A 26,656-nucleotide genomic window follows, 5' to 3' on the forward strand; every position below is an offset into this window, starting at 1 on the left:
GTGCGCAAGGGGGTGCACAATTGTGCACCTTGCATGCGCAGAGCCTGGCTGCCTTCCCTCATTCCCTCCCCCTAACCTGACCTTCCCACCCCTTCCCCTAATCTTCCCCCCCTAGCCCTCACTAACCCCCTCTGTCCTTTGTCTACCTTTTCCCGCCTGCCTCTGGGCAGGTGCAAGTTGTGCGTGCCGGCAGGCTGCCGGCACACGATCCTCTGACACAGCGGCAATGGCTGCTCTATCGGAGGCCTCTGGCCCTGCCCCTGCCCCACCCCTTTTGTAAAGCCCTGGGACTTACATGATTCCCGGGGCTTTACGCGCGTTGCCGGGCCTTTTTAAAATAGGCCTGGCGCGCGTAACCCTTTTAAAATCCGGCCTATATATCATTGAATTTTCAATAGGATTGTTGCATGTATGATATTAACTCTCTCTGTTTTGACAAGATCGTTCTCAGAGGGGAGAAGTGATTGAGAATGTCATCAAAATCATGGGTAGGGATTCAGGGGGATAACCAATGGGTACGTGCCCCAGAACTTTTAAGTACCTAACAAAGCCTTTGGCTGTAGCCATTGCTCTGCAAATTCATAAATACTTGTCTCCAGTATTTAAATTCAAAAAATAGTATTCCTTATTGTAGTCACTTTTGCCAGAAGAATCAGTGAACTTCAGGCAGTAGTGATTTCTGCACTATTCACAAAATTCTACCACAATAGAGTACTTTTGTGTACACATTCGAAATTTCTTCCAAAAATAATCTCCGATTTTCACCTAAATCAGTCTGTTATCCTTCTAACCTAATTTCCCCAACCTCAAACTCGTAAGATTTTAAGAATGGAATCGACCTTGCACTCAATAGATTTTTAAGAGGGTAATTATAAAACTGTGCACAGTGTAGCTTTTATGCGCAGACCTTATACCAAATGTACTAAGTGAATTTATGTGCATAAGTTTCCTTTTTTACATTCTCAGTACAGTTACGGTATCCCACAGAGAGAGAGGTTTCCAATAAAAGCAAAATAGTGTTACGTGCGCAGGCTGCAGCCGACCCATGGCTCAGCCCCCTCACCTCTTTCAAAGAGATCCAGCAACTGGTCCCTCGTCTCTGGCGGCTGTGGGCCAACGGCTTCCATCCTCAGGCCGCCCCCTGGGCCCTCCGGCTCTCCTGCAGCTCCTGATGGCTCCGCATCGGCCTCTCCATGTTGCCAGCGGAGAGACGCCATCTCGACCAGCGCCATGCCTCTCCCTAGGCATGCGCGCGCACAGCTAGTCCATAAATAGGGCCTGTGGCGGGAACCTGGCCACGGCCCCGGAAGATGATGTTGGCTGAGCTCCAGTATATAAGCCTGGCTCCGGTCTCTCAAATTGCCTTTGTAACAGGTCCCCTCGCTAGTCGAGCACTCGTTGCCTCTTCAGTTCCTGGATCCCCAATCCTGATTGCTTTCGTTCCTGTTTCTTGTTCCTGTATTCCTGTTCCTTCATCTCTCCTTCAGATTGCCTAACCTGGTTTGACCTCTGCATTGCCTGACTACTCTGTTGCCTCTCTCCAACCCCGGCCCTCTGCATTGCCTGACTACTCCGTTTGCCTCTCTCCAGCCCCGGATGTCTGCATTGCCTGACTACTCCATTCCCTCTCTCCAACCCCGGACCTCTGCATTGCCTGACTATTCCGTTGCCTCTCTCCAGACCTAGACCTCTGCATCACTTGACTACGCCATTGCTTCTCTCCAGCCCTGGACTTCTGCTTCATCTGACCATCCTTTGACTCTTTCCTCATCTAGACCTTAGCCTTGCTTGCCACTGCTTCCAGACTGCTATGGGCCCTGATACCACCAAGCTTAAAGACGCCGCTTCAGCTTTTGTCCTGGATGTGGTTCATTCAGGCTTCGGCCTGCTCTTGCTCGTGCACCCTCTTTCAGACTGTGTTCCTATTGGCGCGCGGGTCTCCGGGACTTCGCCTCATCCAGTACAGACTGATATCTACACTAGGCTCTGGGCTCTGAGATGACCTCGATCCACTCATCGATGACTACTGACGGAGGCCACCTAAGTCCAGCAAGCCCCGGCATTCAAAGACTCAACCTGCGGGGAACAAGGGCTGCTATTGGTGAAGCACCAGCCGGCCTCCGTCCATTGGCTCTCTCTGCCTGCCGATAGTGGGGATCCATAGGATCCCTCCTTCGGGTAGCGTCAACCCCCACCTCGGCCAAGGGTCCAACTCCGGTACAACATAGTCCATGTGCCTATAAATAATCACCTGGGCTAATAAATTCTAAATTATCTCTGTCATCTGAAAAGCAAGTTGTTAATACAAACAAAAAACACACTTTCAAATATCTGTCTGGGAGCGATCTCCTGCACTCAGGCCGTTGGCTGCCAGTAATCAAAATGGTGCCGATAGCCTTTGCTCTTACTGTGTCACAGGGGCTATCGGCGCCATTTCGAATATCGGCAGCCGACGGCCCGAGTGCAGGAGATTGCTCCCAGACCCCCGATGGACCACCAGGGACTTTTGGCAAGTCTTGTTGGGGTCAGTAGGGTCCCCCAAGACTTGCCAAAAGTGCCTGGTGGTCCAGCGGGGGTCCGGGAGCGATCTCCTGCACTCGGGCTGTTGGCTGCCGGTAATCAAAATGGCGCCGTTAGCCTTTCGTCTTACTATGTCACAGGGGCTGTCGGCGCCATTTTCAATACCAGCAGCCAACGGCCCAAGTGCAGTAGATGGCTCCCGGACCCCCGCTGGACCACCAGGGAGTTTTGGCGGAGGGGGGGGGGTCAGGAGGGTGGGTGTTTTGTTTAAATTCGCTCCTTTAGTTGGCCAAATATTTCGGTGAAGATTTGTTGTATTCGTGGGAATCGCAATACGTTTCGCTTCCCCACAAATACAATGAATATGACCCTATACGCTGCGGATTGCCAATACGTTGCAAACGAATGCACACCCCTATGAACCTATGTTGACTTTGTAGTTTACACAGTGCCTCTGTAAACTATGGGAACATAGAGGATGAACTAGAGTACAACCATCACCAGTTTCTATAGCACTACAAACATTAATGGCACCTAAGAAACATCTAGGGAAAATGGCCCCTATTATGAACGTCATGAAAACAATTGAGCATATGAAATTTTCAAGCTCCAAGCTGGACAGACAATTACAGCATTAGAGGTCAGGCCCTCGTAGGGACTTAAGGCTTGGATGTTCAGGCACAGCATTAGAGGTCAAGCCCTTGTAGGGACATAAGGCCTGGATGGACAGGCACAGCGTTAGAAGTCAAGCCCTTGTAGGGACATAAGGCCTGGATGGACAGGCACAGCGTTAGAGGTCAAGCCCTCATAGGGATGTAAGGCCTGGACGCACAGGCACAGCATTAGAGGTCAAGCCCTCGTAGGGACATAAAGCCTGGATGGACAGACACAGCATTAGAGGTAAAGCCCTTGTAGGGACATAAGGCCTGGATGGACAGGCACAGCATTAGCGGTCAAGCCCTCATAGGGACGTAAGGCCTGGATGGACAGGCACAGCATTAGAGGTCAGGCCCTCGTAGGGACGTAAAGCCCAGATGGACAGGCAAAGCATTAGTGGTCAAGCCCTTGAAGGGACGTAAAGCCTGGATGGATAAGCACGGCATTAGAGGTCAAGCCCTCTTAGGGACATAAAGAATGACAGACAGGCACAGCATTAGAGGGCAAGCCCTTGTAGGGACATCAGTCCTGGATGGACAGGCACAGCATTAGAGGTCAAGCCCTCGTAGGGATGTAAGGCCTGGATGGACAGGCACAGCATTAGAGGTCAAGCCCTCGAAGGGACATAAGGCCTGGATGGACAGGCACAGCATTAGAGGTCAGGCCCTCGAAGGGACATAAAGTCTGGACGGACAGGCACAGCATTAGAGGTCAAGCCCTTGTAGGGACATAAGGCCTGGATGGACAGGCACAGTATTAGAGGTCAGACCCTCAAAGGGATATAAAGCCTGGATGGACAGGCATAGCATTAGAGGTCAAGTCCTTGAAGGGACATAAGGCCTGGACGGACAGGCACAGCATTAGAGGTCAAGCCCTTGTAGGGACATAAGGCCTGGATGGACAGGCACAGTATTAGAGGTCAGACCCTCAAAGGGACATAAAGCCTGGATGGACAGGCATAGCATTAGAGGTCAAGTCCTTGAAGGGACATAAGGCCTGGATGGACAGGCACAGTGTTAGAGGTCAAGCACTTGTAGGGACATAAGGCCTGGACAGACAGTCACAGCATTAGAGGTCAGGCCCTCATAGGGATGTAAAGCCTGGAAGGACAGGCACAGCATTAGATGTCAAGCCCTTGTAGCGACATAAGTCCTGGATGGACAGGCACAGCATTAGAGGTCAAGCCTTCGTAGGGACATAAAGCCTGGATGGACAGGCACAGCGTTAGAGGCCAAGCCCTTGTTGGGATATAAGGCCTGGATGGACAGGCACAGCATTAGAGGTCAAGCCCTCATAGGGGCGTCAAACCTGGACAGACAGGCACAACATTAGAGGTCAAGCCCTCGTAAGGACTTAAGGCCTGGAAGACAGGCACAGCATTAGAGGTCAGGCCCTTGAAGGGACATAAAGCCTGGACGGACAGGCACAGCATTAGAGGTCAGGCCCTCGTAGGGATGTAAAGCCTGGATGGACAGGCACAGCATTAGTGGTCAAGCCCTCAAAGGGACGTAAAGCCTGGATGGACAAGCACAGCATTAGAGGTCAAGCCCTTGTAGGGACATAAGTCTTGGGTGGACAGGCACAGCATTAGAGGTCAAGCCGTTGTAGGGACATAAGTCTTGGATGGACAGGCACAGAATTAGAGGTCAAGCCCTCGTAGGGATGTAAGGCCTGGACGGACAGGCACAGCATTAGAGGTCAAGCCCTCGTAGGGACATAAAGCCTGGACAGACAAGCACGGCATTAGAGGTCAAGCCCTTATAGGGACATAAGGCCTGGATGGACAGGCACAGCATTAGAGGTCAAGCCCTCATAGGGACGTAAGGCCTGGACGAACAGGCCCAGCATTAGAGGTCAAGCCCTCGTAGGGACGTAAAGCCTGGACAGACAGGCACAGCATTAGAGGCCAAGCCCTCAAAGGGACATAAGGCCTGGATGGACAGGCACAGCATTAGAGGTCAGGCCCTCCAAGGGAAATAAAGCCTGGACGGACAGGCACAGCATTAGAGGTCACGCCCTTGTAGGGACATAAGGCCTGGCGGAGAGGCACAGCATTAGAGGTCAAGTCTTTGTAGGGACATAAGGCCTGGAGGGAGAGGCACAGCGTTAGAGGTCAGGCCCTTATTGGGACGTAAAGCCTGGATGGACAGGCACAGCATTAGAGGTCAAGCCCTTGTAGGGACATAAGGCTTGGACGTTCTGGCACGGCATTAGAGGGCAAGCCCTCTTAGGGACATAAAGCATGGACAGACAGGTGCAGCATTAGAGGTCAAGCCCTTGTAGGGACATAAGTCCTGGATGGACAGGCACAGCGTTACAAGTCAAGCCCTCATAGGGACGTAAGGCCTGGATGGACAGGCACAGCATTTATTTATTTATTTAAAAGCTCTTCTATACCGTCGTTAAGTTAGATAACCATCACAACGGTTTACAGCAAGGCACGATAATGAATAAAGTAAGTGATATAGATTACTTTGGGAGGTTTGGAATGCATTATGTTTATTTTAAGAACATAAGAACATGCCATACTGGGTCAGACCAAGGGTCCATCAAGCCCAGCATCCTGTTTCCAACAGTGGCCAATCATGTGCCATCATAGTGCGGTAACAATTCACTTCAATAAAATATGTGTGTACATAAAGTTTGTCTGTAGGGAGCATAGTAGACGGAAAGAATTTAACTTTAATGTGCATTTGTAGGTTACAATTAGCAATTTCTAGTTTGGTGCATCCTAATCAATCAACTGTTTTTTCCTTCTCTTTATCTTTATAAAAAGCTTGTTTAAATAGCCAGGTTTTCAGATTGGATTTGAATATTTTGAAGTTTCTCTGCAGTCTTATTTCGAGTCTCATGGTGTTCCATAGCACGGGGGCCAGCCAGTGATAGAGCTCTCTCCCTAACTTGTGTGAGGCGTGCTGTTTTGACAGAGGGAACAGTTAGTAGAGCCTTATTAGCAAGATCTTAGGTTTCTTTGTGGGACATGTACGCGCAGTGCTGTGTTAAGCCAGTCAGCTTTTTCATCATGGATTAGTTATGTATTATGCATAAGGCCTTATATTGAATTCTTTGTTCAATTGGGAGCCAGTGTAGAATCGGCAAGCGTTCCTGTAAAGTGATCATTCTTTTTTTTGCCAGTCAAAATTCTAGCAGCTGAATTTAGTAATATTTGTAGTGGCCGAAATGTGGATTGTAGTAGTCCTAAAAGTAGGGAGTTGCAGTAGTCTGTACTTGCGAATATCATTGCCTGCAAAACTGTGCGGAAATTGTTTAGTGTTAGTAGAGGTTTAAGTCGTCTTAGGATCATTAGTTTCGCATATCCTTCCTTTATTTTCAAGGAGATGTGTTGTTTCATGTTTAGCTCAGGGTCAATTATTACTCCTAGATTTCGTACTTTAGTTGCTAGCTCAGCGGTTTCGTTATTTTTAGTTGTGAGTGTTGGTTGGATGTGGTGTATGTTTTTACATTCAAGGTGTAGGAATTCCGTTTTGTCGATGTTTATTACCAGTTCCATCTGATTTAAGAGCTGTTTAATTATCTCAAGATACATATTAGCAAGTTTCATTGTTTCTTCAATGGTGTTTACAATTGGTAGCAGTAGCTGTATATCGTCTGCGTATAAGTAGTGTATGATTCTGAGTCCTGCTAGTAGGTGACATACCGGGAGGAGATAAATGTTAAAGAGTGTTGCCGACAGGGCCGATCCCTGTGGGACACCAGTTAGCAGTGTGACTTTGTCCGAAAGTGTATTTTTAATTTGTACTTGGAAACATCTGTTTTTAAGGTATGACTCAAACCATTTTATTGTTTTATTAGTGAGACCTATTTCTTTCAGTCTATTGAGTAGTGTTTTGTGATTTACTGTGTCGAATGCTGCGGAGAGATCTAATAGAACTAGAATGTAGTGTGTTCCAGTATCAAATCCTCTTAAGATATTATCTGATAAAGCTAATAGAGTTTCAGTGCTGTAGTGTTTGTGAAACCCATGTTGCACTGGGTAAAATATGTTGTTACATTCAATATGGTTTGACAATTGTTGTTGTACTGTTTTTTCAATTAGTTTGGCTAGTAAGGGTAAGTTAGAGACTGCTGTATAGTTATTGAGAACTAGTGAGTCAAGGTTCTTTTTTTTAATTATTGGTTTAATAATGGCTCCTTTCAAGGTATCTGGCATTACTCCTTCATCAAGTGAGAGATTGATGATTTTAGTTAGGATTGGGGCTATTGTGTTGGTGAGTTTTTTTAGTTCAGTGATGGCAATGGTGTCAATTACGTGTGTGGCAGGGTTCATTTGATTTATCATTTTCTCGACTTCGTCTTGTGATACTTCTTCAAATTCTGACCAGTAACTAACATCTTTAGTGGGCATTTTAATCTCTTGTTTGGTAGTGTTAGGGATTTTTTTTCTCAGGTTCTCAATTTTCTCTTTAAAGAATTGAGCTACCTCATTGCATTGGTTCTCTTGTAATGTTTGGCAGTTGTTTGTGTTGTCAGTAGTTAGATTCCTTACTATGTTAAATAGGGTTCTGGCGTTATTTGAGAATTTTTCTATTTTTGAGCTGTAGTATTTTTTTGTAGTGTCTAAGATTCTTTTTTTGTAGTATGCAAGTTGTTTCCTGTACTTTGTTAAATTATCAGTGGTTTTGTTATTTTTCCATTCTTTTTCTTTCTTTCTAAGGCATCGTTTTATTTCCTTGATTTGTGTACTATACCATGGATTATTTTGCTTTGATTCTTTGATAAGGGCCGTTTGCATAGGGTTTAATTCATTCGCCAAGGTAGTGGTTCTATTTAACCAGTCGGTTGTTGCGTCATGGCTATTTGCATAGTTAAGGTGGGTTAATTCTTCAGAAAGTCGGTCTTTGAGTATATCTGTGTAGAAGGGGGGACGGTAAGAGAATTCAGCTGATTCATTAGAGGTCAAGCCCTCATAGACACATAAAGCCTGGACGAACAAGCACAGCATTAGAGGTCAAGCCCTTGTAGGGACATAAGGCCTGGATGGACAGGCACAGCATTAGAGGTCAAGCCCTCATAGAGAAGTAAAGCCTGAATGGACAGACATAGCATTAGAGGTCAAGCCCTCGTAGGGATGTAAAGGCTGGACAGACAGGCACAGCATTAGAAGTCAAGCCCTTTTAGAGACATAAGGCCTAGATGGACAGGCTCAGCATTAGAGGTCAAGCCCTTGTAGGGACATAAGGCCTGGAAGGACAGGCAAAGCATTAGAAGTCATATCCTTGTAGGGATGAAAATCCTGGACGGACAGGAACAGCATTACAGGTCAAGCTCTCGTAGGGACATAAGGCCTGGACAGACAGGCAAAGCGTTAGAGGTAAAGCCCTTCTAGGGACGTAAAGCCTGGACGGACAGGCACAGCATTAGAAGTCAAGCCCTTGACTTGGGCTGCGTGAGAGCGTGCACCCTAGGAAGCCCTTGGGAGAAACATGGCATGAGGATTTGCCATAGCAGTTCCGGGGACACCAGAGGATGTGGCTTGCAGATGCAGTGGCAGCCATCTTCCCAAGGCTAGCGGGGATAGCAGAGAAAAAGGTAAGGCACAAGGGTCAAAGCCGTCTGAGACTGAAGGACGCAACAGTACGGACATAAGGCCTGTATGGACAGGCACAGCATTAGAAGTCAAGCTCTCATAGGGATGTAAAGCCTGGACGGACAGGCACAGCAATAGAGGTCAAGCCCTTGTAGGGACATACGACCTGGATGGACAGGCACAGCATTAGAGGTCAAGCCCTTGTAGGGACGTAAGGCCTGGACGGACAGGCAAAACATTAGAAGTCATATCCTTGTAGGGATGTAAAGCCTGGACGGACAGGAACAGCATTACAGGTCAAGCTCTCGTAGGGACATAAGGCCTGGACAGACAGGCAAAGTGTTAGAGGTAAAGCCCTTCTAGGGACGTAAATCCTGGACGGACAGGCACAGCATTAGAAGTCAAACCCTTGTAGGGACATAAGGCCTGGATGGACAGGTACAGCATTAGCGGTCAAGCCCTTGTAGGGACATAAGAACTAGATGGACAGGCACAGCGTTAGAGGTCAAGCCCTTGTAGGGGCATAAGGCCTGGATGGACAGGAATAGCATTTGAGTTCAGGCCCTTGTAGGGATGTAAGGCCTGGACGGACAGGCACACCATTAGAGGTCAAGCCCTTGTAGGGACATAAGGCCTGGAAGGACAGCTACAGCGTTAAGAGGTCAAGCCCTTGTAGCGACATAAGGCCAGTATGGGCAGGCAGAGCATTAGAGGTCAGGCTTTCGTAGGGACTTAAAACCTGGATGGACAGGCACAGCAATAGAGGTCAAGCCCTTGTAGGGACATAAGGCCTGGACAGATAGGCACAGTATTAGAGGTCTGGTCCTCATTGGGATCTAAAGCCTGGACGGACAGGCACAGCATTAGAGGTCGAGCCCTTGTAGGGACACAAGGCCTGGATGGACAGGCACAGCAGTAGAGGTCAAGCCTTTGTAAGGACGTAAAGCCTGGACGGGCAGACACAGCATTAGAAGTCAAACCCTTTTAGGGACATAAGGCCTGGATGGACAGGCACAGCATTAGAGGTCAAGCCCTTGTGGGGACATAAGGCCTGGACGGAAAGGCACAGCGTTAGAGGTCAAGCCCTTGTAGTGACATAAGGCCTGGATGGTCAGGCACAGCGTTAGAGGTCAAGCCCTGATAGGTGCTATGGTTTCGAGGTGTTTGAGTGGATTCTTGAGTACTGTGGGAGATGACCATGCCCACAGGGAGGATCCCTGTGGGGAGCCACAGTACTAGGCTAGACTCAGGATGCACAAACACAGAGTTTTGTCTTTTATTGTACAGCTTGTGTTTTCCACTAGAGGTGGCAGTAGTGAGTTGATCCAGAGGTAGCGGTCCAGGGACCCTTGGCAGAGCGAACCCGTCTCACCAAGATGGTATAGGGATATCCAGGTGTATGTTTCCCAGCACGGCAGAGCTGTAGATGAGACAGACTGAGAATTAGATTACTCACTAGATGGTAGCTGTAAGGTTGATGATTACACCAGGCACAAGTTGATGGTAACAGGCACCGAGGCAGATAGAGCAGGCAAAGCATTAGAGTTCAAGCCCTTGTAGGGACATAAGGCCTGGATGGACAGGCACAGCGTTAGAGGTCAAGCCCTTGTAGGAACGTAAGCCTGGACGGAAGCAAAGCATTAGAAGTCATATCCTTGTAGGGCTGTAAAGCCTGGACAGACAGGAACAGCATTACAGGTCAAGCTCTCATAGGGACATAAGGCCTGGACAGACAGGCAAAGCGTTAGAGGTCAAGCCCTTATAGGGACTTAAATCCTGGACGGACAGGCAGAGCATTAGAAGCCAAGCCCTTGTAGGGACATAATCCTGGACGAACAGGCACAGCATTAGAGATCAAGCCCTTTAGGGACATAAGGCCTGGTTGGACAGGCACAGCATTATAGGTCAGGGCCTCGTAGGGACATAAAGCCTGGATGGACAGGTACAGCAATAGAAGTCAAGCCCTTGTAGGGACATAAGGCCTGGATTGACAGGCAGAGCATTAGAGGTCAAGCCCTCGTAGGGATGTAAAGCCTGGACGGACAGGCACAGCAATAGAGGTCAAGCCCTTGTAGGGACATAAGGCCTGGATGGACAGGCAAAGCATTAGAGGTCAAGCCCTTGTAGGGACGTAATGCCTGGACGTACAGGCACAGCATTAAAGGTCATATCCTTGTAGGGACATAAAGCCTGGATGGACAGGCACAGCATTAGAGGTCAAGCCCTCATAGGGACATAAGGCCTGGACAGACAGGCATAGTGTTAGAGGTAAAGCCCTTCTAGGGACCTAAAGCCTTGACGGACAGGCACAGCGTTAGAGGTCAAGCCCTTGTAGGGACATAAGGCCTGGACGGACAGGCACAGCATTAGAAGTCAAGCACTTTTAGGGACATAAGGCCAGGGTTGACAGGCACAGCATTGGAGGTCAGGTCCTCGTAGGGATCTAAAGCCTGGACGGACAGGCACAGCATTAGAGGTCAAGCCTTTGTAGGGACATAAGGCCTGGACGGACAGGCACAGCATTAGAGGTCAAGCCCTTGTAGGGACATTAGGCCTGGATGGACAGGCACGGCATTAGAAGTCAGTCCCTCATAGGGATGTAAAGCCTAGATGGACAGGCATAGCATTAGAGTTCAAGCCCTTGTAGTGACATAAGGCCTGGACGGGCAGGCACAGCGTTAAAGGTCAAGCCCTCATAGGTGTTATGGTTTCAAAGTGTTTGATTGGATTCTTTGGTACTGTGGGAGATGACCATGCCCATGGGGAGGAGCCCCGTGGGGAGCCACAGTACTGGGCTAGACTCAGGACGCACAAACACAGAGTTTTGTCTTTTATTGTACAGCTTGTGTATACCACCAGAGGTGGCAGTAGGGAGTTCATCTAGAGGTAGCTGTCCAGGGTCCCTCGGCAGAGCGAACCCGTCTCACCAAGATGGTATAGGGATATCCAGGTGTATGTTTCCCAGCACGGCAGAGCTGTAGATGAGACAGACTGAGAATTAGATTACTCACTAGATGGTAGCTGTAAGGTTGATGATTACACCAGGCACAAGTTGATGGTAACAGGCACTGAGGCAGATAGAGCAGGCCCTCAAGGAGCAAGTACCTGAACCTAGCAAGGCACCTGAAAGAAAACAGAGCACCCCCGAGGAGCGGGTACCCAGGTTAGAGTATACCCTCAAGGGCAGAGAGGAATTTCAGCGGCAGCAAGGAATCGGCAGATTAGCTTAGACCGGACGAGTCCAATCCGTATCACGATCCTTGCTAACTCAAAGAGCTAGCAAACAAGCGTAGGCTAAATACCCAGATGGCGTGATGTCACTTGAGGGGTACGCCCTCCAGGTTCCCGCCAAGACATGGATAAAGATGTGGGAGGCATGAGAGCGCACAGCCTAGGAGGCCCATAGGAGAAACATGGCATGAGGCTTTACCATAGCAGCTCCGGGGACGCCAGTGGATGTGGCTTGCAGACGCAGTGGCAGCCATCTTCCCAAGGCTAGCGGGGATAGCAGAGAAAAAGGTGAGGCACAAGAGTCGAAGCCGTCTGAGACTGAAGGACGCAACAGTACGGACATAAGGCCTGGCTGGACAGGCACAGCATTAGAGGTCAAGCCCTCGAAAGGGATGTAAAGCCTGGACGGACAGGCACAGTAATAGAGGTCAACCCCTTGTAGGGACATAATGCCTGGACAGACAGGCACAGCGATAGAGGTCAAACACTTATAGGGAAGTAAGGTCTGGATTCACAGGCACAGCATTAGAGGTCAGGCCCTCGTAGGGACGTAAAGCCTGGACAGACAGGCACAGCAATAGAGGTCAATCCCTTGTAAATACCCAGAAGCTATTAACTGTACTTATGCACTTCAGCTGATGACAAAGGAACATGAAGGGCTCTCAGAAATAAGAACACTGCTACTCAAGTCCAAATCTATAATATCAACCTATGTTGTCTTTGTAGTTTACACAGTGCCTCTGTAAATTATGGGAACATAGAGGATGAACTAGAGTGCAACTACCACCAGTTTTCTATAGTTCTAGAAACATTAATGTAGGCACCTAAGAAAGATTTAGGGAAAATGGCCCATATTATAAAGGTCATGAAAACTATTGAGCATATGAAATATGCAAGCTCCAAACATCTGAAGTCAGCTTTTTATGTTCTTATATTCCAAATGTTTCAAAACAGGAAAAAGAATATTCTGTAAAGAAGTGATGCACAGATACATGAAACTGAAATTAGAAATACTAGAACTAAACTCAGACAGGCACAGCGTTTGAGGTCAGGCCATTGTAGGGATGAACGGCCTGGACAGTGGATGGACTGGCACAGCGTTTGAGGTCAGGTACATGTGCTGATATTATCTAGAGCATTGGAGGCAGTTGGAGCTGCTACAAGGCTTTCAATTGCTTTTATTCTCTTGCCATTCACAGGGAAAATTTGGAAACCCAAGCAAAGGCATGTTTATTTTCAAAACCACTAGCATTTCCATCAACTCTGGTGCCAGCCTTGAGCGGATAGGGCTCATGATATCCCCTGTCATTGAAACTACATGTTCGCTGGGCACACAGGTTGGTGGATATGACAGATATCGCTGAGCCACTTTGGCTAGGTGTGGCCAGACAGTAGACTTGTGTGCCCAATATGCCAGCGGATCTGTTTGCATGTCCTCTGTGGGCTCTGAGAGATACCATGTCACTGACATTTGTGCTGGTATCTCCTTTGCTTGAGTGGGCTGAGAGCCATTCATGCCAGCTGTTTTCTCTCTAGCCCGTAGCAGAACAGATGATTCTTTATGGGCAACATGCCTTTGGCGTACTGAAGTGGAGGAGGAGGAGGTACTAGCTGTCGCTGACAGAGTGCTGCTCCTGCTTGGGATTGCACAACTCTCTGAAGTTCCTGCTGTTTCCTTCTCTGCTTCATGCCTAATCTGTCTCTGCCTATGGCGATCCTGATCATGGATTTTACTGATAGCAGGTCCTTCACAAATGAGAGACAATTGGACTGTAGGGCGAGTTTCCCTTTCACAGAGGGATCACAGACTGTGGTGAGCATGTATGTCTGGTCTTCTGTTAAAGGCCTTAATCTCTCTTGCACCTGCTTCTGCAAAAAGTCCAGACAATGCAGCACCTCAGCTGTCATTCCCTCTCCCTGTTTAAAGCCCTCCAAATTTTCCTCCAGAATATTAACTATAGGGATGATGTCAGCCAAGGTGGCACTTTTGGAACTCAGCTCCTCCGTGACATCCTTGAAGGGCTGCAGGATTTTTACCAGTGACTCATGACTAACCAATCATGATGCCCTAGGGGATTCTGCACACCTATGTCCATTGAACCAGAAAGTTCATGAAGGGGAGTCTGCAGCTCCACTAACCTCTGCAGCATCATAAAGGTGGAATTCCACCGGGTGGCAATGTCTTGAATGAGACACTTGTGAGGCATCTCTAAATCAGTCTGCTTTTGTCAGAGAACCTGCCCCGCCTTAACACTTCTGTGGAAGTGCACTGCTATGTTCCTGCACTTGTGTGTTAACATATGCAGGTATTCATTCTCTTGGTGATTGGACTCCAACCCTAGAGCTGACTTCATTACCAAGTGCAGAGTGTGTGCAAAACATCGGATGTTCTGAAAGCGCCCGTCACATATTGCCTTTACTATGTTTGCACCATTGTCTGTGACAAAGAACTCAGCCCGAAAATTCCTGTCTTGCTGGTGTAGTTGCCAGCTCGCCAGCATCTGTCGGATGCATGCTAGAATATTGGCTGAGGTATGGGCCTCGAACATCAGGTGGATGTGCAGTAAAGCCCATCTCCACCCTGCTACTTGTTCACTAATAGACATACTGCCTGCCCCTGCCTTAGCCAGGTCCCACCAGTGTGCTGTCAGGGAGAGGTAAGAGTATGCAGCATTCATGGCAGACAAGTTATCACAGTTGAAATGCACACTCCCCTATGCCTTAGCTAGCAGCGCTTGGATGTGACTGCGACACTGGTTGTACAGGCTGGGGATGACCTTTCTGCTAAATGTGGTTCTGGAGGGGACTTTGCAATTTGGAACTAAGACCTTTAGCAAATGCTTGAAACCCACATTCTCCACTATCTGCTTGGGCTAGTCATCAAGGGCAATCATTTCCCCAAAGCTCCTGGTTACAACTTTTGAGGCTGCCTGCATGCTACCCCGGGATAGCATTACCACACACCACCCCATTTCCTCCATGGTGGGTTGTCGCTTCTGCCACATGGCAGGGGGCTGCTGGCCTGCCACCTGACTGCTAGAAGGTGCTGAAAGCGTGAGGTGACTCTGCTCCTTTTCAACCACTTTACGCCGCCTGGAAAAAGAGGTCCCCTGACTGGTACTGCCACCATCCCCAGATGGCAGTACTGTTGTTGGGTGTTGCCTCTTCATATGATGCATCATGCCAAAATTAGTTAGATATCCCATTTGCTTGCCTCTGCTAATAGCCCTGGCACAGTAATTACACTGAGCAAAACGCAGGTCCTCTGTCACTTTAAAGTGGCTCCAAATCGCAGATTTCTTTCATGATCCCTTCTCTATAACCTTTGGGGTGGATGCTGGTACTGGAGCTGAAGTAGTGGGTGCACACTGAGAAGCAATGCCAGGGGCATCAGTCACTCTCTGTGCCTGCACTGACTGCTCTTCCTCCTCATCATTAGCAGTTTCATCTCTCCCCTGCAGCAGTGAAGTGGAGGCTAAGACAGGACTAACTAATCCTCCTAAACCTTCTTCAGCTATTACTTCTTCCATTTCTGATGATGAGAATCCCACACAAGATGATTCTTCATCGGAATCAGAAGCAAACAGTGCCTGTACTACATTCTCAACACTAACTAGAGTCTGCTGTCGCACTGCTGCTTTTGGGTGTCGCCCTTTAGTCTTGCATGGCTCAGCCTCCCATTCCCTCACCTCCAAAATTACAGGGTCAGAAACAGGTGGTGGCGATGCATCATCTTTAAATTTCATTTTTTCATGGATGGAACTGCCTGCCCTTCCAGAGATTTTAGATTGGAACAGGTCCCTTTTTAACTTTAATGGGGGATTGGCACTGCCATTTGAAGTGCTTCTTCTGCCAGTCCCAATCACTCGACCACGTCTAGCTTTCCCTGACATAATGGATTTAATGTCACTGCCTACTAGGGATTTCAATTAAAAGAATTATTTCCAAAAGAGGCCCACTGGGGATTTGGCTTCAGAGAGCACCCCTGTCCCAATATATGTGAGTCTGCAAAACTGCCTACAGACCGCTGTACATGCTTGTGCACGCGCCAAGCTTGTAACTACAAAAGAGGCCCACTGGGGATTTGGCTTCAGAGATCACCGCTGTCCCAATATATGCAAGTCTGCAAAACTGTCCAGTGCACTGACTTCTTGGCTTAAAAAAGCAGAGACAGTCTGAGTTCAATAAGAAAAACTGCAGTTAAATAAAAAGCATGGCTTGCTTGGCACATTAGCAAAAAAGAAGAAATATATTTTTCAATGGAAAACTAGCTAGAAATTGAATATATCTCCCACCCACAACACCCAAATCCGGCTTGCAACCTACCCCAGGGGGTAAAATATAAAAATAACCAGCAACATGCCACTGCTAGCAGCTTGTCTCAGTGGGACAGACAGAGAGACAGCCTGAGTTCAATTTAAAAAACTGCATTAAATTAAAAGCATGGCTTGCTTGGCATAGTAGCAAAAAGGAAGAAATATCTTTTTTCAATGGAAAATTCTATCAAACTAGCTAGAAATTGAATATATCTCCCACCCACAACACCCAAATCCGGCTTGCAACCTACCCCAGGGGGTAAAATATAAAAATAACCAGCAACATGCCACTGCTAGCAGCTTGTCTCAGTGGGACAGACATAAGAGACCGTCTGAGATCAATTAAAAAAAAAAAAGTGTGGTCAAATAAAGCATGGCTAGCTGTGGCACTGCAGCAAAATCAAAGAAATAAATATCTTTTTTCAATCACAAATTCTATCAAAGTAGCTAGCAATTGAATATAGATTTCAGACATTCAGACTAGCTCTGAGTGCAGCCACCTCCCTGGACCACCTCCCCTGACCACCCCCATAGAGAAAGAGCATGGCACTCCACATGCTTAAGGTATAAATAGTGCAGTGTCATCAGGAATAGCATCACAGAGCACTGAGTGAGAGCGGAGATTGGCTGCATTAGAAAAATGCTTAACTCTGATAGGTTGTATTCTGGTCTCCTTGCTAACCTGTCTGACCCATGCTATGACAGGGCTGTGAGGTCACTTATGATTCACAAGAAAGGGCTGGTTTTTGCTAACTCCTATTTCAAACGGCCACTAAGAAATCACTGCGAGCCAAAAGAATGAAACTAATATGATATGTTGTATTCATGGGGGATTGCGATGTGTTTCACGAACCCACGAATACAACAAATAGGGACTTATGCATTGCGGATTGCCCATGCGTTGAAAACTAATGCACATCCCTAATAGACATAATTGGCATCTCAGAGACCTGATGGAAGGAGGATAACCAATGAGACAGTGCTATACCAGAGTAAAAATTATATTGCAATGATAGGAAGGATCAATTTGGGGGTGGAGTGGTGCTTTATGCCTCTTTTTCACATGTGTAAATTTACTCACGGACCTTGATTGTATATTGAAGTTTTTAAAATAGGATATTTTACATGCTATTTTACACTCGTGATTTTTTTTATTTGCACAGCTTTGAAAATTCACCTTTAAGGACTTTAATGTTTTGATTTTGGTATTGAGTCCAACAGGATAAAGATCCTGCAAGAGACAGTAAGTGCACAGTAGAAACTTTATAGGTTGAAATCCCATGTGTGTTGGGGAAGAGTTTAGCAATAGGAGTATACTACTATCCACCTGATCAAAATGATAAGACAATGAACTGTAAAGAGCAATTAGGAAAGCTGATCAATTTGGCAGTGCAGTAACAATTACCCCAATACTGATTAGGTAAATGTAACATTAGGACATTCTAGAGAGTTAAATCCTGAATGATAGAGTAAGACATTTTAGATCTAATTCTTAGTGGAATGCAAGATTTGATGTGAGAGGTAATGGTGGTGGGGCCACTTGGCAACAGTTATCATGACATGATCAAATTTGAATTAATAACTAGAAGGAGGATAATAAATCACAGATCTAGCACTCAACTTTCAAACTGATAAAATGAGGAAAATAAATAGAAAAAAACTGAAAGGTGCAGTTACAAAGGTTGAGTGTACAACAGGTAAGAACATAAGAAATTGTCATGCTGGGTCAGACCAAGGGTCCATCAAGCCCAGCATCCTGTTTCCAACAGAGGCCAAACCAGGCCACAAGAACCTGGCAATTACCCAAACACTAAGAAGATCCCTTACTACTGATGCAATTAATAGCAATGGCTATTCGCTAAGTAAACTTGATTAATAGCAGTTAATGGACAAGAACATGAGAACAGGCCATGCTGGGTCAGCCCAGCATCCTGTTTCCAACAGTGGCATATCCAGGCCATAAGAACCTGGCACGTACCCAAAAACTAAGTCTATTCCATGTTACTGATGCTAGTAATAGCAGTGGCTATTTTCTAAGTCAATTTAATTTAATTTATTTTATTTATTTAAAAATGTTTATATACCGCCTTTACAAACAGAGATTAGTCAAAACGGTGTACAATATCATTGGAAAAAAAATATAGAAATATAAGTACAAAATATTAAATAAAAAACAACATTAAAAATTACAAAAAATATATAATATAAAGTAAAAAATTGAGGAGAAAAATAAACAATAATTATAAATAATGATTCATCAGGAAAAGAAGCAATGTGCCATATGAGTAATTGTTTGATTATTTAGAGGGTGTGTCTTTAAATGCGATTTGAAAGAAATGTGTTTTTAGAGATTTTTTGAATTGTTTTGAGTTTGAAATAGATCTTAATGAATCTGGTAGAACGTTCCAAAGAGTTGGACCTGATATAGAGAAAGCTCTTTTCCTGGTGATATCCAGGCGTGCCAGTCTAGGTGATGGTATGTCTAAAAGATTTTTGTTCATTGATCTTAAGTGTTTGGATGGTTTATATATACGAAGAAGAGAACAGAGGGTAGTAGAGTTAGAGTTATGAATAAGAGAGTGAACAATAGTTAAAATTTTGAACTGTATTCTATATTTAATTGGTAACCAATGTAAGGACTGAAGTATGGGGGTAATATGATTTTTTAATGAAGAACCTGATAAAATACGTGCAGCTGCATTCTGAACAAATTGAAGTGAATGAAGCGTCCTATCCGGAACACCTATGTAAACAGAATTACAGTAGTCAAGCCCAGAGAAGAGAAGTGATTGTAGAATAGTGCGAAAGTCATGGAAAAAAAGCAGAGGTCGAAGTCGTTTCAAAAATTGCAATTTATAAAAAGAATTCTTTGTTACCAGTGATATATGTTGTTTTAGAGATAGATCGGTTTTAATGGTCACACCTAAATTTTTTGCTCATTTGGATAGTGGGATAGAAGTACCTTTGAACAGTAGATGAGATGGAGGACCATTGGTTGGTTCTGAAATAGATGACAGATGGATAATTTCAGTTTTAGCTGGGTTAAGTTTTAGTCTATTGTGGGATAGCAAGTATTAATTGTTGTGAGATATAAAGATACTAAAGAAAGAGTATGTGGCCATGATATTTCATAAGGTAATGGACTTCTCCTCCGAGAACTTATCCAATCATTTTTTAAACACAGCTATACTAACTGCACTAACCACATCCTCTGGCAACAAATTCCAGAGTTTAATTGTGCGTTGTGTGAAAAAGAACTTTCTCCAATTAGTTTTAAATGTGCCACATGCTAATTTCATGGAGTGCCCCCTAGTCTTTCTATTATCTGAAAGAGTAAATAACCGATTCACATCTGCCCATTCTATACCTCTCATGATTTTAAACACCTCTATCATTTCCCCCCTCAATTGTCTCTTCTCCAAGCTGAAAAGTCCTAACCTCTTTAGTCTTTCTTCATAGGGAAGCTGTTTCATTCCCCTCTTCATTTTGGTCACCCTTCTCTTACTTTCTCCATCGCAATTATATCTTTTTTTGGGATGCGTCGACCAGAATTATACACAGTATTCAAGGTGCGATACAGAGGCATTATGACATTTTCCATTTTATTCACCATTCCCTTTCTAATAATTCCCAACATTCTGTTTGCTTTTTTGACTGCTGCAGCATACTGACCCAACGATTTCAATGTGTTATCCACTATGATGCCTAGATCTCTTTCTTGGGTGGTAGCACCTAATATGGAACCTAACATTGTGTAACTATAGCATGGATTATTTTCCCTATATGTTTAAAAATACCATATTAGAAGCACAATCCAGATATATTCCTCATTAAGAAAGGTGGAAGGAAGGCCAAATAATTGACAGCATGGTTAAAAGATGAGATGAAAGAGGATATTATAGGCAAAAGAACTTCCTTAAAAAATTGGAAGAAGGATCCATCTGAAGAAAATAGGAAAAAACATAAGCATTGTCAACTAAAACTTTGATATGACAGGCTAAGAGAGAATTTGAAAATAAGTTGGCCGTAGAGGCAAAAACTCATAATAAAAATTTTTAAAAATATATCTGAAGCAGGAAGCTTGCAAGGGAATTGGTTGGACTGCTAGATGATCGAGGGGTTAAAGGGGCACTTAGAGAAGATAGGGTCATTGTGGAAAGACTAAATGTGTTCTTTGCTTCATGTTTACTAATGAGGATGTTGGAGAGCTACCCATTCTGGAGATGATTTTCAAAGGTGATGATTCAGATGAACTGAGCCAAATCACAGTGAACCTGGAAGATGTAGTTGGCCAGATTGACAAACTGAAACACAGAAAATCACCTGGACCAAATGGTGTACACCCCAGTATTCAGAAAGAATTAAAAAATGAAATTTCAGACCTATTACTAGTATTTGTATCCTGTCATTAAAATCATCCATTGTACCTGAAGTCTGGAGGGTTGCTAATGTAACCCCGATATTTAAAAAGGACTCCAGGGGTGATCCAAGAAACTATAGAGTGATGACCCTGTCTTCAGTGCCTGGAAAATTATGGAAACTATTATAAAAAACAAAATCACAGAACATATTGATAGACATGGTTTAATGTGACATAGCCAGAATGGAAGTCTTGCCTAACAAATCTACACTTTTTTAAATGAGTTAATAAACATGTGGATAAAGGTGAACCAGTAGATGTAGTATGTATGGATTTTCAGAAGGTGTTTGACAAAGTTCCCCATGAGAGGCTTCTCATTAAACTAAAAAGTAATGGGATAGGAGGCAATGTCCTTTTGTGGATTGAAAACTGTTTAAAAGACAGGAAACAGATTAGGATTAAATGGTCAGTTTTCTCAGTGGGAAAAGGTAAACAGTGGATTGTCTCAGGGATCTGTACTTGAACCAGTGCTTTTTAATATATTTTTAAATGATCTGGAAAAGGATATGGCAAGTGAGGTGATCAAGTTTTCACATGATACAAAATTATTCAGGATAGCTAAATCACAAGCAGATTCTGATAAATTGCAGGAGGACCTTACGAGGCTGGAACATTTGGTGTCCAAACAGCAGATGAAATTTAATGTGGACAAGTGCAAGGTGATGCATATAAGGAAAAATAACCCATGCAGTAGTTACACAATGTTAGATTCCCAACAAGGAGTTCCCACCCAGGAAAAAGATCTAGGTGTCATAGTGGATAATCATTTAAATTATTGGCTCAGTGCACTGCCGCAGTAAAAAAAATAGCAAACAGAATGTTAAGAATTATTATGATGGTAATGGTGAATAAAACATAAAATATCATAATGCCTCTGTATCACTCAATGGTGCAATTCTAGTTTCCACATTTCAAAAAAGATATATAGTAGTTGCACTATTGAAGGTAAAGAGAAGGGCGACTAAAATCATAAAGGGGATGCAATGACTTCTCTATATGGAAAGGCTAAAGAGGTACGAGCTGTTCAGCATGAAGAAGAGTTGGCTGAAGGGGGATATGATAGATTTCTAAAAAATCATGAAAAGACTTGAATGGGTAAATGAGTATTGGTTATTTACTTTTTCAGATAATACAAGAACTAGAGGCCACTCCACAAAGTTAGCAAGTAGCACAATTAAAACAAATCAAAGACAATTCTTTTTCACTCAATGCACAATCAAGCTCTGGAATTCATTGCCAGAGGATGTGATTAAGGCAATTAGTGTAGCTGGGTTTAAAAAATATTTGGATAAGTTCCTGTAGGAGAAGTCCATAAAGTGCTATTAATCAAGTTGACGCTGGGGTAGATTTTACAAATCTACGCGCGCGCGTACTTTTGTTCGCGCACCAGGCGCGAACAAAAGTACGCGGGATTTTATAAGATACGCGCATATCTTATAAAATTCGGGTTGGAGATCACGTGACGCTGTGCAGGGGAACGGATGTAGTTTTCTCCTGCGGACTCCGAACCGAATCATCCAACCCCATCTAGGGTAACCAAAACCAGCATTTACGGCCGCGTATGTAACAGCTTGATAACTGAGCTATTAGGAAGCATTTGGAGGTGAGAATGTCAACCAGGACCGCAAAGAAAGACAAAGAAAGAGAAAAGGAGAAAACCAGGCCTACGGAGCTTATGGCGGCGGAGGACACCGGAATGGAGGACTCACCAGTGCCCGGGAACTGGGCGGATGTTAGGGCCGCGGTGGTCGCGGCGCTGGAGCCAGAATTCAAGAAAATCTCCAATCAACTCTCTGAGCTCACGACTTCTCTGGCTGGATATGAAACTCGCTTCACAGAGTTGGAATAGCGAGTTTCGGGCACGGAAGATGGCGTCCTGACCACGAGGGCTGAGCTGGCAAAGATGCAGACGGCGATTGCGCAACACACGGCGAGATTGGAGGACCTGGAGAACAGGTCCCGTCGGTCCCAATCTTCGGTTTGGTAGGGCTCCCGGAATCGATCGAGGATCGGGACCTCCCGAAATTCTTGAGGCCTGGTTCGCAAAAGAAATCTCCCTCCCGGTGAACGCGCAGCCCGCTCCGCATTGAAAGGGCCCATCGGCTGGGCCAAGAAGCGAGCGCCAGCAGGACAGGCCCGGGTCGTCATCATCAAAATCCTTAATTTTGCGCACAAGGCCGGAAATTCTGCAAGCGGTACGTGGCGGGAAGTCTCTGCTGTTTGAAGGGCAAAAAATTCTTATCTTTCAGGACTTTTCTGTGCAGCCCTGTCTGCCAGCGTCGTTTGCTTTCACCTTGCTGTGTGCAGCTTTATAACCTGGGCAGCGGCCAAAGTAAGGGTCTCTACTCCGGGAGGTCCGAGATGGTTTTCGGAGGGTGGCGGAGCTGCGAGCCTATTATAGCATCGTTGGTTACAGGCGCGGCGGGTGCCGGATCCCAGGCCTGATGCATGCTGTCAGTTGGGCTGGTGAGATACCTTGACTCAGGCTAAATGGGGGTATCAGGTTCTGACTTGAGTGGAACGGGCTAAGGACTAGTACTTTCTGGATGTTGGAGGTCCTGGACTTGGTCACTGGAGGGGGGAGCTGGTGTGTGACGCTGGACTTTGGGTTTTACAAGTGCCACCAGAAGGGGGGATGTAATGCTATATGCTCTATAGAGTGCGGTTTTGGTTTTGCTGTATGTTGTATTGTTTTGTTTGCCTTCTAACATTTATACTCAGGTGCCCTATGCTGTTCTATGTGGTCCACCCGTGTTTGAATTAATATTGTTGATGCTCTGTAAGTTTGGTGGGCTGATGGGGACAACGGGGGTTGGGTGGGGAGGGTTGGAGTCTGTGTGTCTCTAGTGATCTCGTAAAAGGGGGGCGTTAGTCTGGATCGGGGGTTGATTACGGGGTGGTTGGGGGATACAGGGGAGGACATGAGGGAGGGATTGGCTGGGTGGGGGGCGGATGGGGGGGGGAAGCGGTTGGGGTCACCTGTATGTTTTTGGTTCACGGGCAGGGGAATTCACATTTCTGGGGAGTGGTTTAGGCTGGGACGGCCTAGGACATCATTACCTAGGACATCAAACATGGTGGGCACAGATAAATGAGTAGTACTGGCACGTCGATCGTCTCTTGGAATGTCTGTGGGATAAATTCCCCCATTAAGCGCTCTAAGATTCTGCAAGCTTTGCGGAGAAAGAATGCAGACATAGCTTTCCTGCAGGAGACGCATTTGACGGAGGTCGAACATCTCAAACTTCGGCAAAGTTGGGTGGGGGAGGTACATTTCGCGCCTGGTAGCTCTAAGTCGGCAGGTGTGGCCATTTTAATCAGGAAAAATCTACCCCTTACAGTTCTTTCAGAAATAAGGATCCCCAGGACGGTACATTCTTTGTAGTGGCGGAGCTCCATCAGGTCCCTATGGTTTTGTGTTGCATTTATGCCCCCAATACCTCGCAGGCCCCCTTCTTTCAGGAATACATGACCTATTGTTACCATTCATTACTCGGTGTAGTAGTGGGAAGGGACTTAATGGCCTGAAAAACCCTGAATGGGAAAGATCTACGGCGGCCACTTCGGGAGCGGGGAGCCGGGGGACTTAGTCTCTTGGAGTCGGCGTGCATTAGTGGATTCCTGGTGGATTTTACACCCCTTTGAGAAGGATTTTACGCATCTTCTCGGGCGCATGATACTCAGTCCTCGCCTTGATTATTTTTTGATCAGTGCGCACTATTTTTCCCAGGTTGCGACTGCTGAGATGGGAGATATTGTTATCTCGGATCATTCACCGATTTGGCTGGAAATTAACAGGGGCTCATTCCAATCGCCCACGGAAACACTGGCGATACCCGTATTTTCTTAGCAGAGGATGCAGCTTTTCAGGAGTTCGTGCGGGCGCGGTGGAGGGACTTTGCCACATTAAACGCCCAGCATAGTGGGGATCCCATTTTACTTTGGAATACAGCTAAGGCGGTGCTGAGAGGGGATATCATTTCTTATTTGGCCCACTGGAGGAAATCCCTAGACAAACGACTTTGTGCTCCTCAGTGGCCAATTACTAACAGCTAAAAGGAACCTGATTAGTTCGCATTCTCCAATTCACCGTGCAGCTTTTATCTCACTGCAAACAGCAATCAATTCCTTACTACATCAACGGGCTAAGAAGAGTGTCCAGTATTATAAATTTCAGTTGTACCGTCATGGGAATAAATCAGGGAAAATGTTAGCTAACCTGGTTAGGTCAGCCAGGGGTTCAACACGGCACATTCCGGCGATCAGATCGACGGGAGGTCGAGTGGTGAACACTACCTTAGCCATTTTGAAGTCCTTTCAGGACTATTATGCCTCTCTCTATCAGTCTGGGGGGTGGAATGCCGAGAGATGGGAGGCCTTCTGTGAGAGGCTGACTTTGCCGTCGATAACGGTGTGGGGCGCAATGTCGTTTGTTGAATGAACCCATAACCGGGGAAGAAGTAAGAGTAGCTATTCAGGGGGGCCAGGAAATTGAGGGCTCCGGGCCCGGATGGGTACAGTTCGGAGTTCTAGCAAGTGTTTGGTGGAGCCTATGGTGGAGCTGGCTCCCCATGGTTTCTCAATACCTTGATAGATAAGGGGAGCTTTTACCCCCACCTTCCACTCATGAGAATATAGGCACATGTGACGGCTGATCCAAACCAGGGCGGGATCCGGTGCTGCCGGCCTCTTATAGACAATTTCCTTGTTAAATGTCGATCATAAGTTATTAGCTAAGATATTGGCCGCCGGCTGGGGGGCCTTTTACCATCAGTTGATTCCAGGCCCGGTCAAGTAGGGTTTGTCAAGCGACGGTATGCGCTCACTAATGTCCGGCGAGTGGCGGCTGCGGATGACGCTTTGTAAGCGGACAGAGACTCCGTTCTGTTGGCAAGCCTAGATGCGGGAAAATGACTTCGACCAGAGTGGAGTGGGGTTATATGTTTCAGGTGTTGAGTTCCCTGGGATTCGGAGGGTTTTTTTTTCTACCAGGGTATTCAAATTATGTAGTAGTGAGCCGATTTGCCTCGGTTTGGTTTAATGGAGAAGGTGCTCGGCGCCTTTTCCGTTTTGCGTGGACCGAGACAAGGATTTTGTCCCTTTGTCCCTCATTGCTGTTTCTGCTTACCATTAAGAACCCTTATATTGGCTATACAGGCTACACCCTCCATACGTGGTGTCCTGTTCCATTCTGGGCAGCACGGGGAGATTTTTAATATGCCGCCTTTGCCGATGATATTTTATTGTTCCTAACGGCACCCGCAACGGTCATTACCTATTCTTCTGGATTTAGTCACGGGAGTTTGGTGCCTTTTCCGGTCTTAGAATCAATTGGACAAATCAGAGGCCTTGGCCTTCCCGGGTTCCTTGCGGGACCATTGGGGGGGTCCCTTCCCTCTGCAGTGGGCGAGCGAGGCATTAAATATTCTGGGGATTCTTCTATCCACAGATCTGGAGGATATTTATGCTCGCAATGTTCTGGGCTTACTTAAACACACTCAGGATAAGCTCGGTTATATGGCGGAATCTCCCTTTGTCGCTGGGGGGACGGGTCAATTTGTTCAATGATCCTTCTGCCAAAATGGCTTGTACTTGTTGCAGAATTTTCCACTGTCTCTCAAGCGGCGAGATCTTGGTGTTTTAGACCGGGTTAGGCGGTTTCCTGTACTAGGATTCCCTTAAGGTGGTTAAAATTGAAGTGGGGGGCCGGTGGTATGGGGGTACCAGACCTCCAACGCTATAACAGTGCAGCGAACCTGAGGGTGGCCCGGGATTGGATATTGGGGGACTCGGTCTTTGTTAATAACTTGGCAGAATGCACGCTGGTAGCCCCCTTGGATCTTAAATTTGTTCTTCTCAGCCCGGGGCGAGACCTCCCAAGCGTACTTTTACGTGATCCATTGATATTGCCTATACGGAAGGCGTGGTGATTCCTGACCCGCCAGTTGGGGTGGCCGACACTCT

At 46.2% G+C, this 26,656-nt stretch overlaps 1 protein-coding gene across 1 annotated transcript in view; it reads left to right on the forward strand.

Moving 5' to 3' along the window:
* The window catches only part of PHF21B (PHD finger protein 21B), an 888,545-nt gene that overhangs the window by 769,669 nt on the left and 92,220 nt on the right, over nt 1-26,656 (forward strand). The window contains exon 13 of the mRNA XM_029600063.1: nt 24,566-24,579. Within this exon, the coding sequence (XP_029455923.1) occupies nt 24,566-24,579 (14 nt within the window). The remainder of the gene's footprint in view (nt 1-24,565; nt 24,580-26,656) is intronic.

This window comes from Rhinatrema bivittatum, chromosome 4 (genome assembly GCF_901001135.1).
Source record: "Rhinatrema bivittatum chromosome 4, aRhiBiv1.1, whole genome shotgun sequence".
NCBI lineage: Eukaryota > Metazoa > Chordata > Amphibia > Gymnophiona > Rhinatrematidae > Rhinatrema > Rhinatrema bivittatum.